Source organism: Pezoporus wallicus, unplaced genomic scaffold (assembly GCF_028554395.1).
Source record: "Pezoporus wallicus isolate ANWC-B61680 ecotype Strahan unplaced genomic scaffold, APGP_CSIRO_Pwel_v1 contig_6978, whole genome shotgun sequence".
In the NCBI taxonomy this organism is placed as follows: domain Eukaryota; kingdom Metazoa; phylum Chordata; class Aves; order Psittaciformes; family Psittacidae; genus Pezoporus; species Pezoporus wallicus.
The window spans coordinates 2,522,361-2,543,091 of record NW_026637190.1 but is presented as its reverse complement, the minus strand read 5'-3'; the positions used below and the strand labels follow the sequence as shown (position 1 = coordinate 2,543,091).

The 20,731-nt window shown below is 51.9% G+C and overlaps 1 protein-coding gene across 1 annotated transcript in view; it reads right to left on the bottom strand.

Annotated features, from left to right (window-relative positions):
• The window catches only part of SHANK3 (SH3 and multiple ankyrin repeat domains 3), a 313,275-nt gene that overhangs the window by 45,615 nt on the left and 246,929 nt on the right, over positions 1-20,731 (bottom strand). Inside the window, 1 exon segment of the mRNA XM_057403824.1 lies at positions 910-1,045. Within this exon segment, the coding sequence (XP_057259807.1) occupies positions 910-1,045 (136 nt within the window).

Below are 20,731 nucleotides of genomic sequence, written 5' to 3'. Positions count from 1 at the left end.
AGAGGACAGGCTCCAGCCTGGCACCCCACACCACCATGGGGTCTGTCCTCCACCCTGGCATCCCCTGTGCTCCTGTGGGCACCATCCTCCACCCTGAAGCCCCCACAGGGACAGATCTGCAACAATGCACATTTAGAGGGGGCAGCTCTCCATCACAACTCCCCTCACACACCAAAGTAAATTCTTTACCATGACACCCCCTGCCTGCCAGCGCAGGGCCTGTTGCCCACCCTGACACCCCTCAGGGCAGGGGGAGTCCCTGTCCCTGCTCTGCAGCACCGGCTCCCACTGGCACCACAGAGCGCAGGCACAAGAAGCAGCTCTGCTCCTGAGAAGGTGTGAGAGCGGCTCCCTTGTGAGAACGATGCTGGTGTCCTGCAGCCTGACTGAGGATGGCACCCACCGGTGTCCTGGCCAGCAGCTGCGGTGCTCTGCTGCTGCCCTGCTACCAGACTACCATCCCCATGCCCCTGTGTTGTTCCCAGCCGCAGCCACCAGCGCATCCTGGTGCGGCAGCGCTGCACGTGTGGAGGTTTCTATGCCCAGGATGGGCGGTTGTCCACTCGTGCCCTCCTTCCTCACCAGCTGCAGCTCCACAGCCTCATGGTGCCCACCCATGTAGTAGGTGCATGCAGCAGGCTCATGCAGCAGGTGCATCGAGTGGGCTCACGCTGCGCTCCTGAAGCAGGCTCATACAGTGGGTGCATGCAGCAGGCTCATACAGTGGGTGCATGCAGCAGGCTCATTCAGTGCCTGCATGCAGCAGGCTAATGCAGCGGGCTCATACTGTGGGTGTGTGCAGTGGGCTTGTCCTACGGCTCCTCCTGGCAGCGCCATGGGTCTCTGCACAGCTGCTCGCATTCAGGCCACACAACCCCCACTGGGGGAAACACGCAACTCCAGACCTACCCTTCTTCCGAACAACTTCTTCTGATTCTGGCTTGCGGCTGACAGAAACAACCTTCATCACCAGGTGGTTCCCCCCCTGCCGGATCAAGGAGACGACCTGCTTGTGCCCCACCTTCACCACGTTGACGCCATTCACCTAGGACACAAACAAGAGAGCAGTGTAAGGGCTGGCTGCCACAGAGCAAGGCCGATGTCCAGGCACGAAATGTGATGATTTTGCACCTGGTTTTACAGCCCAGCATGTTCTCATATTTCAGCTATCCCTGTGGAATGTCACAAGTGACCACAACCTTCTGGAGAAGCAGAGGAACCTGCAGCGAGATCAGTGTGAACCTGTGCACGCAAGTGGCAGGAGGTACCTCCTGTTCCTACTGCCCACAAAGGCAGATCCCTAAACACTGGGCACTTCCTAGTGCTGCCGGGAGGTTTGGCAACCACGGGGGGGCTTCTGGACCTGCAAGTCCTGCGCTGCTGCTGCAGGAGCTGGAAGAGGTGCTGCAAGAGCCACAGAGCACATGGAGGGGGATAACCCCAACCCATGCAGCTGCCCTGTCCCCACAGCACCCACCCGTGTGTGCAGAGATGCAAACTGCTCCCCCAGCTACCAACACGCTGATCTGCTCCTTCCAGTGTCTATAGGACACAAACTGAAGCTCATTGCTGTGGTTGTTTTTAGTGCTAATATAACCTACTGGGGCTCCCTGGCCAACGAGCGCTGGGCTGAGAGGACAGGTCAGACAACCCCTGGGACACAAACCCCCGAAATACAGGAAAATGCAATCTCAGTACTTGGATATCTACCAAACACCAACCAACACCAGGTTCTCCACAGGTGTTAACAGACGGACCCTCACCATGGGTAACAGAGGTTTAGATGTAACAGGGATGAGTTTGGGTTGAAGGGACCTTAAAGCCCATCCAGCTCCAACCCCTGCCACGGGCAGGGACCCCTTCCACTGGAGCAGCTTGCTCCAAGCCCCTGTGTCCAACCTGCCCTTGAACACTGCCAGGGATGGGGCAGCCACAGCTTCTCTGGGCACCCTGTGCCAGCGCCTCAGCACCCTCACAGGGAAGAGCTTCTGCCTAAGAGCTCAGCTCAGTCTCCCCTCTGGCAGGTTAAAGCCATTCCCCTTGGCCTGTCCCTACGTCCCTTGTCCCAAGCCCCTCTCCAGCTTTCCTGCAGCCCCTTCAGGCACTGGAGCTGCTCTCAGGTCTCCCCTTCAGGAGCCTTCTCTTCTCCAGGCTGCCCCAGCCCAGCTCTCTCAGCCTGGCTCCAGAGCAGAGCTGCTCCAGCCCTCGCAGCATCTCCATGGCCTCCTCTGGCCTCGCTCCAGCAGCTCCATGTCCCTCTTGTGCTGCTGCCCCAGAGCTGGATCAGGACTGCCAGGGGGTCTCCCCAGAGAGCAGCAGAGGGGCAGGATCCCCTCCTGAAATCTGATTTTGGTGAAATCACAAACCTGCTCCAGTTAAATCATCTCTTAATATTTTTTTTTGGATAAACTCCCTTTCATCATACCAAGCCCCTTTGCTCTACCGACCTCAGGCTGCAGGTCCCTTACAGACCAGTCATGACTGCGGGTCCCTCTAGAGTGGGTCTGGTCACCGTGCAGCAGCAGGTCTAGAGCTTAGCCCTGGACAGATCCACCAGAGGCCGTGTCTCATGATGGTTCCTCACCCACAAGGACTTGCCAAGTCCCATTATGTGGTATGCTTGTGAGCCACTTCCCATTGCTCTGTGGGTTTTACAATGGGGACATTAAGAGAGTGGTGAACTAAACCTGTTACATCTCAACGGTACATTCATCCAACAAACCTGACACCTCAAAATATGAAATAAAGCTTATTTTGTGAAGGTTTCTGCTGGTCATTATATCCATCAGCAGTATCTGAACAGTTACTTTTTGCCAGTAACTGACACCAGACTCAGAGGTTTATGATCAACGGGATCATTCCCCTTGCCCCTTCCAGATGCCAGCACTGTGCCAGTATCCTGGCCCTGCCCCAGCACCACAGCCACCAACTGCAAACACTGACAAATTACCACCTGGCAGATGCTTCCAGCTTCAGTTACTAATGGCTTGGAAGACGTTTCATCATCCGCATGTGACAGTGCACAGCACCCTGCTCCCTTCCAAATAAAGAACAAACACTGACAAAACATGCCTGGGCTTTCTGTTTCATTTTTCATCATCCAACCCTGTCCACCCAAATGGGCAGCAGATCAGATATTTTTCACAGAATCAAGGAATGGTTTGGGTCAGGAGGGACCTTAAAGCTGATCCAGTCCCAACCCCTGCCATGAGCAGGGACACCTTCCACTAGAGCAGCTTGCTCCAAGCCCCTGTGTCCAACCTGGCCTTGAACACTGCCAGGGATGGGGCAGCAACAGCTTCTCTGGGCACCCTGTGCCAGTGCCTCAGCACCCTCACAGGGAAGAGCTTCTGCCTTAGATGTAACCTGAACTTCCTCAGTTTTAGTTTGAGCCCATCACCCCCTGTCCTGCTACAGTCCCTGATGAAGCTACAGTCCCGTCTCAGGCATCCTCATAACCCACTTCAGACACTGGCAGCTGCTCTGAGGTCCCCATGCAGTCATGCAGCTGTAAGATGCCAACCTCACTGCGCATCTTCATCTTCTGCTGGGTGCTCCTTGGCTGTCTGGAGCAGCTCAGGGAGATCAACACCAGCTTTACCCAGCACACTAAAGCCCAGCTGTGAAGGACAAGAAGGACATGACACTGGCCAGTAAGCAGAGAGTCCCTGTGCCATGCTTGCTCGGGAGCCCTGACTTGATGCTGCGACTCTCTGAAACCTCCTTGGCCAGAGGACATCAACCCAAAGCCACAACCAAAGTGGCCAGAAATGTGCCAGAGCTGGGTGAAGTTCCCCAGTCTGCAAAGGACAGCTTGGTCACTGGTGTGGGAGTATGAGGAGTCTGTCCTTTGGGAAAACAAACACCTCTGCATTGTTTAAAACAGAGGGAACAGCACATGAAAGGTGTCCCAAGTCCCCAGGTCTTTTCTGTGAAAGATGGAGTAAATCCAAGGATGCGCTCAAAGCTGAGGAACTGTAGTTCAAGGAGTAACATATTGCAGAAAGCAGGTAAGAGAAGCAGTCAAGAGGCTACAGTAACCTAGAAGGTGATGAATGGATGTTACAGTTAAGCTGATCACAGGGAGACTGGTCAGACAGTTGCTTGCACTAAGCAATAACGTACAGAAAAAAACAATTCCTGAGAAATATGAAACCCTGATTTATCCCCAATTCCTGCTGATGGTCAAGAACATAAACTACAGAACCCTCCAACTGCAAACAACTTTGGCTAAACCAACAGCAAAGTTTCTCTAACAGATGCTCCTGAAGAATTCAAAATACAAAGAGAAATGCATGTCTCATGAGGTTACCCCACTGAGATGAGGGTGGGAAGATTTTCAGTTCTCTTTCAGCTTCAAATCTGCCCTGAACCAACACAGCACCAGAAAATGAGCTCCCAGCGGCTGTAACCTGCAGGGAGCTGAGCTCTCACCACCACCGAGGGAACCAGTGGTCATGTGCAGCCACTGTTCTGCAGTGGGAGGGAGGTCAGACACCAGCAGTGAGCTGCTGGTGGCAACAGACACAGAGCGAGGTGCCCAAGGGGAAGCCGTCAGCACCCCCAGAGCATGACCCCCAGGTCATGATTTTCCCCCTCTGCTGCTCTCTGGGGAGACCTCCCCTGCAGCCCTGATCCAGCTCTGGGGCAGCAGCACAAGAGGGACGTGGAGCTGTTGGAGCAAGTCCAGAGGAGGCCATGGAGATGCTGCGAGGGCTGGAGCAGCTCTGCTCTGGAGCCAGGCTGAGAGAGCTGGGCTGGGGCAGCCTGGAGAAGAGAAGGCTCCTGAAGGGGAGACCTGAGAGCAGCTCCAGTGCCTAAAGGGGCTGCAGGAAAGCTGGAGAGGGGCTTTGGACACGGGCCCATAGGGACAGGCCAAGGGGAATGGCTTGAACCTGCCCGAGGGGAGACTGAGATGAGCTCTTAGGCAGAAGCTCTTCCCTGTGAGGGTGCTGAGGTGCTGGCACAGGGTGCCCAGAGAACCTGTGGCTGCCCCATCCCTGGCAGTGTTCAAGGGCAGGCTGGACACAGGGGCTTGGAGCAAGCTGCTCTAATAGATTGGGCGACGGTCTCAGCCAGGCCATCCCCACCTGCAGCAGTAAGGAACATCAGAACTGTGCTCTCAGGAGCACAAAACCATCTCCCACAGGGGCAATAAAGCACTTAGACATAAAAGGACGAGGCAGCAAAATAAATCAAGCGGTGTTCCAGCCCCTGAGCAGACCTGTGTACGGAGGATCTCTGCAGCTGACAGCACAGGGCTGTCTGATGATGCTGGAGCTACACGAGGGATGCCTGAGACACAGACCCACAAATCAGTTTTTGGTCCCAGTCTATGAAGTGAAGAGATGAACCTTCAAGAAGACCAGCAGCTGGGAGTCCTGCCCATTGAACTACACATTCCACATCACTGCTGGCCTTCAACTGGGGAGGTGTTGGGATGAGAAAGACTGGACAGCGGTGGACCCGTGACTCAATGTGATCCAGCAATAATGAATTCCAACAACTGCCTAATGAAGATGCCCTGCTCTTGGAGATGTGCATTTGGCCTGGAAGAGGACAGGAGATAAAATCATGCAGAAAAGGTCTACAAAACATAAAAGAACATACACACAGATGTGGAGACACAATATCAAAGTCTGGGCATTATAAACTGCTGCAACTACCTTCTGAGGAGCCAAATGGTGCATCCAGGAGGATTCCCAAACCAAGTGAGAGGGCAAAAGGTGGCAGATAGGCCATCATGCAAATAGATGCAGAGTAATGCTTGTAGGGAAGAGCCCTCTGAATTTATGCTGATGCTGAATACAGACTTGGTGGGTGCAGCTCCAGACAAGACTTGGAGCTGACACCGACTGGTCTCAAAAGTCATGGGCTCCATGCACAACAGCAGCCAAGAAAATATATCATGGCAGAGAGTGAAACCAAGTTGGGGAACGTCATCTGTGCTGACCCTGCACATGCATAGCTTCGGTGCTGTGTGCAAGTCTGGATCAGCAGCTCAAGGAAGAAGTGGTAGAACTAGAGAAGAGCAACCAAGATGGTCAAGGGAATAGAGAAACTGGCCAATGAGACAGACTGGGAAGGCTGGGACTGCAGCTGGGGAAGAGAAGGCTGAAGCATGTGCATGGCCAAGGCTTACAGAACTCCCCAAGGCAGAGGCCCCAGCAAAGGCAGCACTGCTGTTCACTACATCCTGCAGTGTCAGGACAGGGCTCTCAGTGGGACTAGTGGCAGATCAGGTGAAACCAGACAAGAGCAAGAAGTCTTTATGCAGCATGCAATGGTCTTCTGGAGCTCACTGCCATGGGAGGCCTGAGGTGGACAGTGCTGGCAGATCTGGAGAGAGATCAGATGAATTCCTTGGGAATAGGTCCATGCACAGACACTAAGATGGCTGAGCAGGGTCATTCCTGCTAATGCCCTCAGTACAACGATGCTGGATGCTGGAAGGCACATGGGAAACAGCCAGGGACATGTGATCTCCTTAATTAACAGCATCTTGTATTGCCACTGTCCCTGTGAAGGAAGGAATCCTTTAATGGCCACCAGTATCTACAATGCACTACAATGTAGTGTTTGATTGTTGGAGGAGGGTGAAGGTGCTATCACCACAGCTTCAGCAAGCATGCTCCGGTCCATTCTGGACACTTCAAAACCCAAATTATGTTGATGAGTGAGAGGCAGCTTTGAGAAATGCACAGTATTCTCAGAAAATGAGAAAGGCCAAGTTGAGTTCTGAGGAAAGACTGGAAGAACCACACGTGATGTGATGGTATCTGTCTGCACCTTCCTTATGTGGTATCTGTACAGAAGAAGCCTGACCTGACAATGAATCACCTGAATCATACATGTCCAAGGAACAAGTTGTTACTTAAATGAACGTAAGCTCTGAAGTTTGAATTAGGTTTGTTCTACCCCAGAGCTCCATCACAGCCACCCACCAGGAGAGCAATGGGTCCATCAACCAGGACAAGCACAGACAGCTGGGCCTGGGGACTTGGGGATCAACCTTCACCGACAAGAACAAACCTGTCCATCCCTCCAGAGAGCAGAGCAGAGGGCTTCTGACAACTTCACCCTTTCAGCATTTCAAAGTGCTCAACCTGGAGACAAGCTGCAAGATTATCCACACCCTAAAATGCTCCTTCTGAGAACTTGAACCCTAAACTGTCTTTCCCACCTCTCCAGGCAATGTCATTCTCCAATCATAGGGTTTACTGGTGCAGAAGTGCTTTGAAACGTTGTTTCACTAAAATCCATGATTGTGGTTATCCTGGGGATCTTCTGCACATGCCCCCAGATCTGCAGTGAGCTGTCTCCTCCAAGCTGGGTGATGGAATTAGGCACCCACCAGGCAGAGCTGCTGCCCCCATCAGCCCTCCTTCAGGATCCTGAGCAGGATGCCTCAATTCCTCTTTCAGCCTGTGAATCACCCTGAGGGCCTTTTAGAATCCCACTTGGTGACATCAGACCATAGGTGCGTATGTCTGACTTGCACAAAGTGATGTTCTAGTGATCTTCTGAAGCTGCAACCAGCACAGGCGAGTCCACAGAACCGGGGAAGTTTGTCCTTTACATACGCTAAATCTCTGCCACATCCTACTCAATCAAATGAACAGTAACACAATTATCTTGGAGAAACCTATGTCCTTCACTGAATTACAATTTTCCAGGGTGATTTCACATTCTGTAACCTACATTCCCTGCTTGCAGACACGTCCTCACCCGGGATGGGTCTGCTTCAGCAGGAAAGTCGGATCCCTCTGCAGCAGTTCCTCCAGCATCAGCTATCCCCTCTGTCTGGTACCTGCGGTCCTCTCAACCTGGGGATTTGGCACTATTTTGAAACACTGACAGGAATGTTGAGCTGTAGGCACCAAAAATGTAAAGAGACCTTGATGGTGATGGCCCTGCTTGTACCTTCCCCTTAGCAGATGCTTTTGGCAATGTCCCCCTGCTTCACTTCACAGCGCTTCTAAGCTATGTTTATTGTGAGTTCATTTATACATGAGCCATGTGGTTATTAAGGGAGTCAAACCTTTGTGACCATAGGCCTTCCTTTGACCAGTCCCATGGTGCTCTCAAGAGAAGACACCATGTTTGCTCCCACCTCCCATGGCACCACACTGCACGCTGTTCATCCAATCTTTCCTTCCCTAATTCTTTGTTGATTGTGCTCCCCATGAATCACTTCGTTACTTTCTCCAGCATCAATGCTGAGCTAAACGAGCTCTTGTTTCCACAATCACCTATTTTACACCCCGGCATACAGAACAGCAGTAGCCCTCTACCAGCTCTTGGGGAGCTCATGGAGCCCAAGATTAGAAGGCACCCGAAGCAGCTCTTCACCAGGCTCCTCGACACTTGGGATTTGTTATTCAAGCCTGTTAATTTGAGTAGCTTTATTTTTAGCAAATACTATCTCACTTTCTCCTTGGTTACAGCTGGGAAACTTTCTGTTCCAAGCACATCATATGGATAGATACATCTTCCTGATTTGTTCCAAACTCAGCGCAGAACATTTCTGCCTTTTTTTCTTCTTTTGCACCAGAATATACAATTTCATCATTTACATATAGAAATGGATCTCTACCAGACTTTTTTTCCCTTCTAATGCTCCAAAATTTCTTATTATCTTTACATATCGGCCTTTGATATTTCCTTTGGCTCCCCTTATCAACCTCCTACACACTCCAGCTCAAATTAACCACATTTCCTTCTCCTTCCCTTGCTAACCTTTCCAGCAAGAAGGGGATATGTGTGTCTGTAAGCAATATTTAACTGCTCCTTCATTATTTCACTCAAGTGGGTGATGGCCCAGCAGATTTCCCCCGCCTTGATTTCTGGACTGCATTTAGCAGCGTGTCCTCACATAACCCTTTGATTGCGTTAATTATGTCAAATTGATGTACCCAACTATGAGAAACTGAGGTTCAGACAAAGGTCTCACTCTTGTCCATGAGATGCTCCAGGCTGCTGCCATGCTCTGCACATGATCAGGGCCCCACAACTGGATCTGCTGCTACACCTGTACAGTGCCACTGAGCAACCGATTCTGCTTTCAAACGTGTGAAATGAAATTCACAGAATCATGGGATGGTTGGGCTGGAAAGGAACAGTTCTTCCAGCTCCAACCCCTGCCACGGGCAGGAACCCCTTCCACTAGAGCAGCTTGCTCCAAGCCCCTGTGTCCAACCTGGCCTTGAACACTGCCAGGGATGGGGCAGCCACAGCTTCTCTGGGCACCCTGTGCCAGCGCCTCAGCACCCTCACAGGGAAGAGCTTCTGCCTAAGAGCTCAGCTCAGTCTTCCCTCTGGCAGGTTCAAGCCATTCTTCTTATCCTGTCCCTTCATCCCTTGTCCAAAGCCCCCCTTCAGAATCTGCCAAACTTGTCACATTCTAAGGCAGACCCCAGGCTAGGTCAGATGAATTCACTGCCCCACATTCCATCTCCACATGTATTTGGTCTCTGCAGGCAGAGCAGCTCATGGTCAGCCAGCACCTTCATGTCCTTCTCTGGACTCGCTCCAACAGCTCCGTGTCCCTCTTGCGTGTATCCCACAGCAACAGTATTTCACTAGAGGCAGAAGAGACATTCAGGAAATGTTTCCCTGTTGAACCAGTCTCTGCCCCAGCAGGTTTTCTCTTTACCCACAGGGAAAGGTGACTGCGGGGTCCCTTCATCCCCAGTGCAGACACTGCCCCAGCAGCCTTTCCCTGCCCACACACCTGGCTTTGGCACTGAGATCCCTTGTCAGTTGCTAATTGTAATTTTAACAATGCTTTTGTATGACTGTGAAATAAAGCCCCAAATAATGACAATATCCACAAATTTATACCCAGTTTTGTATCTAATGTCCGTAAATCCTATGTGCAGACACATGCATGCTCAACATATGTATAAAATGGAAGTGTAAGTCCAAAGGCTGTTGTTCACATCACTTGTTACAAGCTCCTCAAGGGAAAAAATCCAGGCTCTAAACCCTGCCAGGCTCAGATTGAAGACATGGCTCAACACTATGGGCTGTGCTCTTCAATACCGGTCAGACATGGCAGGAATTGCAAACCCCACACCCTGACAGGTCTCATCTTGTCCCAGATGCTGACACTTCCACAGCCTGGCACTGCCTCACTGACTGCAGCAAGCCAGGCAAGCACTAACTGCACAAGGGTGTCATTGCCTTGTCTTTCATGCTGGTGATGGGTTTGGAGAGGCTGTCACCAGGTGCCGTCTGCAGCAGCTACTGCATTCACATCCCACCTCATTCAAAGGTATCTCAACACAGCCTGTTGCTGTTCTCTGCATGGCCACCTCAATCCCTGCAGCTTGGAGCCTTCCCTCAAGAAAAGCCACATCTTTGTGTCGCTGCATTTTATCCAGCTAGACCACATTTTAACAGCCACATCCACTTTCCTTGCCCTCTGAAAACCTCTACCAGTGAGCAGAGCACCTCCACATGTACTGTCCACAAGCCCCTCCAGTCTCTGGCCGAGGACATATCCTCAGCCAAAGCACAGGCACCCTTTGCTTCAGCAGCATCTGCAGGTTTCTTGACCCAGACTGTCCAAGTGAGGCACACAAGAGTAAACCCACCTACCCCTACACCCTGCCAAGCTGTTCAGCTCTGAGCAAAGGAGCTCAGGTATTGTGACTGTGAATACTGAATTCCTCAAAATTCCTAGTGCTCCTTTCCACTTCAACCCACCTACCTATGTGCATCCTTCCTTGGCAGTTCACACCATGCAGCAGCACCAAACCAAAGAGGTGACAGCAGAAGACAGCTCCTGGCCACGGAGGTGATGGAACCTCTCCAACCCTGTGTCCTACCTAACGGCTGCAGCGCTGGCATTGACATGGGAATTCCCTGAGTATACAGGGAACTCAAGAATGGAGATGCTTCCCAAAGGTGACCCGGAGGACACCTGAGCCCTACTGAAACACACCCAGATGTTACAAGCAAAACTGGTTTATTTCTGTGAGGATGACCTTGTAACTGGAGTTTGACGTTGAGGGATAGTGCATTGTTTATGTAAAACCAGCAGAGATCCCTGGCTCTGAATCCAAGAACTGTTGGATATAAACCAGGAAAACTGATGTTGCAATCAAGGCCATTCAAACAGCTTGAAGTAGACTGATGGCTGATCCTGGCAGAGAATTTCTGGGGAGAAACCTCATTAAATGACCACCGATGACCATCAAGAGACCCCCATGGACAGTGATTAGCAGGAAAGACACAACAATTACTGACAGCAGTAGTAGTAGATTACTGAGCAATCATTGTAACTGGGAGCGTTCCACCTTGTACCTCTTATGTATAAATCTAATGACCTGAAACCAGCACTGGGTGATGTATCCACTTCTAGGATAACACAGAGAGCTGCCGGCAGCTCCACCTCAGCCACCCAATCATGCCCTGCTGCTCTCCTGCAGGAGTCTCGGCACTCAGATGCTGCCTCCTGGGACACCTCTCCTGCAGAGGGTGGGAAATGCAGGTGACTTCTGAACAGGATTTGTCAAATGGATAAGGAACAGCCTGTCCAGAGAAGTGGTAAATGCTCCATTCCTGGCGATGCTCAAGGCCAGGCTGGACAGAGCCTTGGGTGACATAGTGTGGTGTGAGGCATCCCTGCCCATGGCAGAGGGCTAGAACTAGTTTATCTTATGGGCCTTTCCAACCCCAATCGTTCTATGATTCTACAATAAAGAAGAACAAAACACATTTAAATGCAGAGAGAGCTCTGCCTTAGAAGAACAGAATTCAGGAAAGGAGCCACACAAATCAGAGGCCACCCTGGTGAAAAACCTTCAGTAGTTCTGCCGGGTGACCTTGTGCTGAAAGAGTGAGGAAGCATAAGCAGGTCTTCTGCTATCTACCGCATCCCTTGGTATTGTCACAGTGAAGGCTGTCACCAGACATGGGACACAGACACCATATGCCAGCCAGAACTACTATCCTGGAAGGTTTGCTGCCTGCCCCACTGCATTGGCAGTGCTGTGGAATGATTTGGAGACCCTGTCCTTCTGATCACTACCCCTTGCTGCTCATCCAGGTGGGTCACAGTGACACATTCAGGGAACACACTGAGTAGCTTGAAGTCTGCAAGGCTTTGGGGCCATAGGCCCTTGAGACACAGCAAGAGCGTGTTCCAGCTCCATTCTCAACAGTCTGTCCCCAAAAACTCTTCAGGCTGAAGTACAGACCCACTGGAGCACACACGTCTGCCAGAGCCATGCCTGGCCCTGCAGCTGATGCTGCCCACTGTGAGAGAGCTTCCCTGATCCTAGTGCCCCACTGGGGGATGACAGAAGATTGTCAGGAAGAGAAAGACCCTGTGTAACTGCGAGAGGGAAGAACACCTCAGCAACCACCCTTGCTGCAGTGCAGAGAATGGCTTTAAACTGGGTCATCAGAGAATGGGGACCTAAGCCCAGAGATCAGAGGAAGGTCTGGAGGAAGTATTCCAGTAAAGGTTCACTAGAGCAGCTTGCTCCAAGCCCCTGTGTCCAACCTGGCCTTGAACACTGCCAGGGATGGGGCAGCCACAGCTTCTCTGGGCACCCTGTGCCAGCGCCTCAGCACCCTCACAGGGAAGAGCTTCTGCCTAAGATCTAACCCATACCTGCCTAATACATGTGTCTAACACCTGCCTCCTGAGGGTAGGAGAGGAGCAGCGGGGTCTGTCACCATCACCCAAGAGGAGGCGGTGGGTGAGGTCATCCACAAACAACTAGTGAAAGTCTTGCAAGTTCTTATTCTCTCCAGGATTTCAACTGTCCAGATGTCTGCTGGGAAGGCAACGGATCACTGCCAGGGAACCCAGGAGGATCCCAGACCACTGGTGACAATTTCCAAACAAAACAAACACTGCCTGCTAGAGGTGATCTCTGCTTGACCTGCTGCTCACCAAGAGGGCAAAACTGGTGGGGAATGTGGTGATGGGGCAGCAAGGGCGAGGTGGCTGCACGGAGCACCTGGAGGAGGCTCAGGACAGACTTCAGCTCCCTGAGAAGACCCTGAAGGGAAGGGGTGGATGCTTTGCAAAGAGAAGTTGTTGAATGTCAGTAACAACCCACCTCCCCTGTCATTTAGGCACTTTGCAGAGGGGCAGCCTGGGGAGAAATCAAGCTTCTTAATGACCTGAAACAAAACATGTGAGGAGAAACAATGACAGGTAACCAAAGCAATGAAAACAATGCTCAAGCACAAAGCGCAGGATCAGGAAGGCCAAAGCCCAGCTGGAGCAAAGACTATATCAGAAGACATTCAGTAGAACACAGACATCTTCTGGGGTTCACTGGCACCAAAAGGAAGTTTGGGAAAATGTGAGTGTGCTGATGAAAAATCAGTCGTGGCCAATACAGGTGTGACCAAAGTGCTTAACTCTGTGCTGTGTCTCAGTGCTCATGGACAAAGTGTGCTCACAGACCTTGGAGCCTGACAGACAATATAAGATAGACAGCCAGTAGTGGGAAAGCAACAGGTTCTTTGCAACAGCTGCTGCATCCATTGGAAGAGTTCAAGAGGAGAGACACAAAAATGGCCGGAGAGATGGAGCATCTCTTCTATGAGGAAAGGCTGAAAGAGCTGGGTCAGCCTGGAGAAGAGAAGGCTCCTGAAGGGGAGACCTGAGAGCAGCTCCAGTGCCTAAAGGGGCTGCAGGAAACCTGGAGAGGGACTTGGGACAAGGGCCTGTAGGGACAGGCCAAGGGGAATGGCTTGAACCTGCCCGAGGGGAGACTGAGATGAGCTCTTAGGCAGAAGCTCTTCCCTGTGAGGGTGCTGAGGCGCTGGCACAGGGTGCCCAGAGAAGCTGTGGCTGCCCCATCCCTGGCAGTGCTCAAGGCCAGGTTGGACACAGGGGCTTGGAGCAAGCTGCTCCAGTGGAAGGGGTCCCTGCCCGTGGCAGGGGTTGGAGCTGGAGGAGCTTTAAGGTCCCTCCCAGTCCAAACCATTCCATGATTCTACAGCTTCTGCCCTGACTAGGAGCCTGTAACACACGCTCCTGTTGAACAAGGCTGGGCTCCCAGCCGGCCCAGCAGCCTGAGGGGAGTTATCACCCTTTCCCCTCAGCGCTGGGGAGGCTGCACTGGAATACTGTGCTCAGTTTTCAGCCACTGAGTTCAAGAGATGGGAACACACTGAAGAGGCTCCAGACCCAGATCCCACAACAAAAAGCCAGCTAGGAGCCTGTGACTGCTCACAGGGACTTACAGAGATGACTGAGCTGAACTGCTCCTGAAGGAGCAGCTCATGTAACGAACATGGCCAGTAGCCACAGACTGTGGTTTGGGAGGCTCAGGCTGGGCTCAGACTCTAGATAAAGAACGAGACTCCAGGAGCACAGAAGGGCTCCACAGCAGGCCACCAGAGGGACCAGAGCAGCACCAACATGCACATGGTTTCCTACAGAAGGTTCCCAACGCTTGGCTGGACAGAGCCACAGTTGACCTGATGTAGTCTTTCTCAGAGCAGGATCCCAAAGAACCCTTCCAACCAGCACTTTTGTGCCTCTACAGAGAAGAGAACACCCCACTGTGGGTTCAAAAGCTGGCTCAGGAAGAAGATCAGCCCAAACTTACAGTTTCACTGTGCAACAGAGTAACTCATTGATGGAAAAAGCCATACCCAGAGAGCCCTGACAGGAGCAATGGGAGAAGATGCTCTTCATTTTCCCACTAAAAGCTATGTGGAAACTCTACTGAGACACATGCTCAGAGAACTAAGAGAAAATCCCTCCATTTGAGGATGTAAAAGACTCGTATGTAACCAGGACTCAAGGTTTTGCAGTGGGTAAGGACCTGGCCACAGCTCAGGATGAAAACACGGTCCACCAAGCTACTTAACCACATTTGCTCATGGTCTTTCTGTTACTAAAAGGAGTCCTCAGAGCTACCTGACATCCAGGCCACTCACTGAAAGCTGGAGTTTCCAGATAGCCAAGACAACCCATGTGGGAGCTGGGGATGCTGCAGGGTGCACTCAGCAGCACAGAGAGGGACTTGCAGTGATGGGGAAGTAAAAACCATCCACATTCTTGTCAGAGACTGGTCACATCTTGCCACCACTGAAGGTACTGCTGATGAAGGCATCTCTAGCAACACAGTCACAGTATAGAATCCAGTACTACACACAGAGTAAAGCCAGGCCTCCAACACTGTCCCCTGCTGCCATATGGCTCAACACAACTCTACGTGATGGCCTCCACAGCGAGGAACTTGAGGAAAGTTTCAGAGCTGTGATGAAACCTTGTGCTATTGAAGTTCTGGGTCCACCATCAACTCAAAACGATTTCTGTGGGACAGGTGGACTGCAATGAGCAAGTGGGATGGAATGGGAGAAATGAACCAAATCTCCTCTTGAGGTGATGGAGATACCATGCTCAGAATCATGTGTGGGAACTGCAACCCCTCCTGTTCCCGCTATGCGGATAATTAAAGAAGAATAATTGCTGATAGTGCCCCTGGGTCTTGAGTAAGCCAAGGAGTGTTTGGATGCAAGGTCGGGCTGGGAAGGAGGCTGGGGAGTGATTGTTTATAGAATGGAATTTATAGTGACTGAAAACAGTCACTGGGAATGATGTGGTTTCTGTTTGGCTTCACGGCTCGGACCCGTATTTGTGTGCTGTATATTACCATGCCTGAGTGAATAAAGTGGAACGACTCGTGAAAGCGGAGTGTGTGTGCGCATGTGTGCGGGTGTGTGTGTTTAGCCTTTCTTTACAGACACCGCTATCGTGTTCGAAGACTGAACCTCCAAATTGAAACACTGCGTCCAGGAAGGGTTTCATTCTCCTGTGCCTGCTGCCGCAGACCAGCAAACAGGACAGACTCACAGCAACCTCAGCGCTGCTTCTGAGCCTCCAGAGGTCAGCACCTCAGAGCACACGGACACCACAAAATTCCCCGACTTCACATGGGAGAGTCATCGCTGGTTCCTCCTGAAGGCTTTGCCACCATAAACCTGAGGAGAACCAGTCAGTGGCAACGGCACACGCAGCGGCACCCCCAGTGTCGAGAGTGCTCAGACTCTGGCAGCTCCTCTGAGAGAAGCCCCCGAGAGCACAGCAAACAAACCCCACATGCTCCAAGGAGATGCTCCATGGAGATGCTCCATGTTTAGTACCCACAGCACTACAGAATAATGCACCTCTGTGAAGAGGCTGCCGTGCTGGGATTCACCTGACCCAACTTGCTGTCCACACAATAGGCACCTGCCCTGGAAAAAGCTTTCCTGGGATTCCTGTACGTTCAGGGGAGAGCTGGTTGGAACCATGGAACGGTTTGTGTCAGAAGGGCCCTTAAAGCTCCTCCAGCTCCAACCCCTGCCACGGGCAGGGACCCCTTCCACTGGAGCAGCTTGCTCCAAGCCCCTGTGTCCAGCCTGGCCTTGAACACTGCCAGGGATGGGGCAGCCACAGCTTCTCTGGGCACCCTGTGCCAGTGCCTCAGCACCCTCACAGGGAAGAGCTTCTGCCTAAGAGCTCAGCTCAGTCTCCCCTCAGGCAGGTTAAAGCCATTCCCTTTGTCCTGTCCCTACAGGCCCTTGTCCAAAGCCCCTCTCCAGAATCTACCAGACTTGTCACATCCATGTCAGACACAGGGCCAGGTCAGATGAATTCACTGCCCCAAATTCCATCTCCACATGTATTTGGTCTCCACAGGTAGCACTGGCAGATCAGGCAAGGCAGGCAGTGCAGGCCCCCAGGTAACTGAAGTCGGAGGTGAGGTGAGATGAATCCCACCACAGATCTCTACCAAAGCCATGTGCTAAGGTCACCTGAGTCTGTGCTGTTGCAGCAGCCTCATGGTTGTAGGACCATGGTGGTATTTTGGAGATTACAGTGCCCCACGGACAACTGGCACCATGGTGTTGAAATAAGGACATGGACAAGTCAAGAAAAGCAGCCACTTGGCTTCACATTAGGGCTTCCTCCGACCACTCTTCTTGGAGCAGATATGATGGAAGTGCAGCTAAAAGAGATGCTGCGTAAACACTGAGGTTACTCATCTATACATAGAAATACTGTGTGAGAGAGGGAGAGGGGTGGAGATCTCAGAACTGGAAGGTGAAGGCCTGAGCTTGGTGCCTCTGACCTACCTGCTCTAAGCAAGCAGAAGCCCTGGGAATTGTCTGTCCCTTCACACTCCAGGCACAGCCTGTGTCAACCAGCACCACAGGCGGCTCTGCCCGTGGCTGATCCAAATCCCACTCCTGACAGATGGGCAAGGTCAGCCACAAGGAAGAAAGGGCAGCCTCCACACTGGTGATGAACTGAGGATCTGTCTTTAGAAGACCTCATGATACCAAATAACTTGGTTCATGTACTTGTTTTAGCACAAGAATCTGCAAAGTGGGATCCTCTGGCTGCTGAATCAGCAGATAACAAAGATGCTGAGCAGTTATTGCTGGAGTTTCACCTGGGTGGCTTCTCCAGACACGTGAGCACATGCACTGTTTGGCGGCCTCTGGGCTTTTGACAGATAAAGGGAGGAAGCAGCAATTGTGCGCATCAGAAAGCACAACCAGATGTGCGGTTCTGACAGTGGCCATGGGGGAGTCAAGCCAGGAAACAGAGGGACAGGGGCTGGGAAGTATATTAAGGGATTAGGAAGTGAATGGAACAGTGAGACCGGTGGTGAGCAGCAGCTCATGGGATAGAGCTGAAGAACTGCAAGACAACCACGAGTGACTTGCCTGGTTCCCCCAGCAGACCAAAGCGCAGCCCTGCCACTGTCCTTCCCATTCTCTGCCCATTCCCTGGCTCCACTCAGCCCAGCACACAGCTGGTGGGCAGGAAGCCCCTGTGCAGGCTTTCAATGAAGCAAGGAGCAGTGCTGTGTGATGCATCTCCCTGCCCTGCTCGTGTGATACGTAGACAAGCCGCTGCCCTGCAGGCTTTGTGCTCCTCGAGGCAGAATTTCCCATTTGAGAGCTGGGCACTGAAGGGTCTGGACAATCCGGTCCAGCATCAGAGGGTTCTTCTGCAAGCTTAAAACCCAGACAGTGCTTCAACCTTCAGTAGTAACAAACTCCAGATCAGATTTCCACTGACTGCTTTGCAGCAAGCAGAGGCTGAGCCAACACAAAAAGCAGATTCAGCACTTGTGGGCACTCCACAGGATGTGCTGGGATTAGAAACTAAACCTGTTCACTCCAGTGAGAACGGTGTCCGCACCTCCTGAGAGAGGATTTGAAGCACAACAAAGGAGACCAGAAAAAGCAACAAACACAGAAAGCAAGGGGAAAAGAGCCAGTGGAATGAGAGCAACATATTCCAGTCTATTATTATGGTACTCTAGAGCTGCAAAGACTTGGAAGACCAGGGACTAGGCTGGTGTAGGGGCCCCAGCATAAGCCATGAGGACAGCATTTTAAACATGCTGCTTCTGATGCTGGATTTCTGTTGGTAGGTGGCATTGCAGGACTAAGGTTACGTCTCTCCACAGCTCCCAGCTCCCTCTGCCACAGCTCAGAGCCAGAAGACAACCCAAGGTGGAGGAGCATAAGGGAGCTGGGCAGTCATGCAGCAGATGCTGTTAAAGCTGGGATCAACTGGAGATAAATCCCAGCAGAGAGGGGGAAGCAGGCAGCGTACATCAGTATGTACAGACTGAAGACAGGATGGGTTGTTACTGCTGGATCTTGTGTTAACTCTGTGTTGTCATGTGTGAGACCTATCAAGATGCCCAATGAAAGGACTGAAGGCAGGAGCAGGGTGGGATGATAGTGGATCGGGCAAGAACAAGCAGAGGAGAACAAAGGGACTGGGGTCTGGGGATTTACTACAGAAGGACCAGGCTGAGCAGTGGGTTGAAAGTCAGCTACTGGTAAACACAGTGTCCGGAGCAGCCAGGGAGACTGCTTGTGTCTGGGGGTGCCTGTGCATTAGGCAGCCAGGGAGACCTGGGGGCTGGAGACCAGCTGCTGGACAGATCCAGTGTCTAAAGGCCTGTGGGACCCAGTGCATGTGCATGTGCACGTGAGTGTGCACGTGTACCAAGAGATCCGAGTACCAACAAAGGGGTCTCAGGGGTTCATGCACTCAAGTGCCAGCAACTGGGGAGACTGGAGGAGCCAGGGAGGGGTCTGATGGAATTCTCCACCTTCACAAAATCAGGGAGACGTTTCCTAGTTAAACACAAACACAGACCAGCCTTGCTGAAGGAAGTACCAGGTGAGGACACCAGCACTTGCCAAACAAGTGTCTTGAGCTCCATACAGCCATTCCATGGATCCCACTGACAAAGCCACCCCAACCTGCCAACCAAGCAGGCTTCAGCTTTCCATGTTGGGCAAGACCACTCATGGCCCTTCATTCATGCAGAAGGTGCTCAGAGCCCCTGGATGGGGCCCGGAACAACCTGCTCCAGTGGAAGGCATCCCTGCCCATGGCAGGGTGTTGGAACTGTATGAGTTTTAAGATCCCTTCGAACCCACACCAGTCTGTGATTCTAATTTGCTAACTCCAGTGTTAAAGCACCTTACCTACATCTAGCACTGATGTCCAATACTAGGATACCCTTAAAGCTAAAAGGCTAAAGATTAATTTCAGCAAGAGATGCTCTCAGGATACAAGTTACAAGGCTAGAAATGAAGTCTCAAAATGCCCATGCACCTTCCATCTAAATTTAACACCTCTAATTCATACACTTGGACAGGTTGAAGATGGTCCCAGAGACCTGTACAAGGCTTCAAGCCATATCACAGCATCTCATTTTCTGACTATTGCCCATGGGAACTAGCTTTACACTGCGGCAAAGCTGCTGTGCTTATTCTAAACCCACCTCCGGCTTCCCTTCCCAGGGAAACCACACATGCTTATTGCCACAGATTTAATGATCATGCAGCCACAGGGGAAGCCAGCTCAGCTAGCTGATCCCAAGGAAATGGCAACCTGTAAATGCATCCATTCTGCAGCTCAACATCCCAACTGGGAGGGAGAGGAGAAGGACCACAAATTCCAGTCCAGATGAGGCTGCTCTGCTGTAGGACTGACCTGCTCTTTAGCCTACTCCTTGCACCCCATGTGGCTTTATGTGCATCTGAAATTCTTCCTGGCTTTGTAATAGCACATATCAGAAAATGTACCAGCTCTATAACGGGTTTGTCAGGCTTATGGCAACTGGCACTTCACCGGCTTTCTTTGGAGGCTGCGGGAGACACCCCAAGGGCACAGCAGAAGACACCCCAAGGAGAGAAGAGCTGTTGGCATGAGGCTATCTGGGTCACGCAGCCTTTGCCAGCAACCTCCTAATCATAGCTTTCGAGGACATTCTGGCTGCAGGACCTGGGCCCAGGATGGATGGAGTGAACGGTCCTACTGGGAGCTGCTCTCCAAAGGTTTGCTGCTGGTATGGGGGGGGAGATCTAAGCCCACTAACAGCAGGAAAGAGAGCAGCAGAGGGATGTGCTCTTCCTGACCTGCACCTCTGCTGATGGGTGAAACCCATGGTTCACTCACTGTGGCATTCCTAGTGTCCCTGGCTATGTGGGTCCATGTCCCACATGCTACCCGTCCATCCTCCCGCCTGCCCAGCACCACTGTGGGACTTCATGTCTCCCACGAAGGGCACAGCACATTCAGCACCTCAGCACAGACACATCACAACATGGACACACCTCAGCCAGCCCTGCTTCAGGCAAAGGCTTTCCATCAGCCACACATCCACTGTCAAGTCCATGGCTGTGTCAGAGGTCCTTGCTGCAGTGAACCCCCAGAGCACTG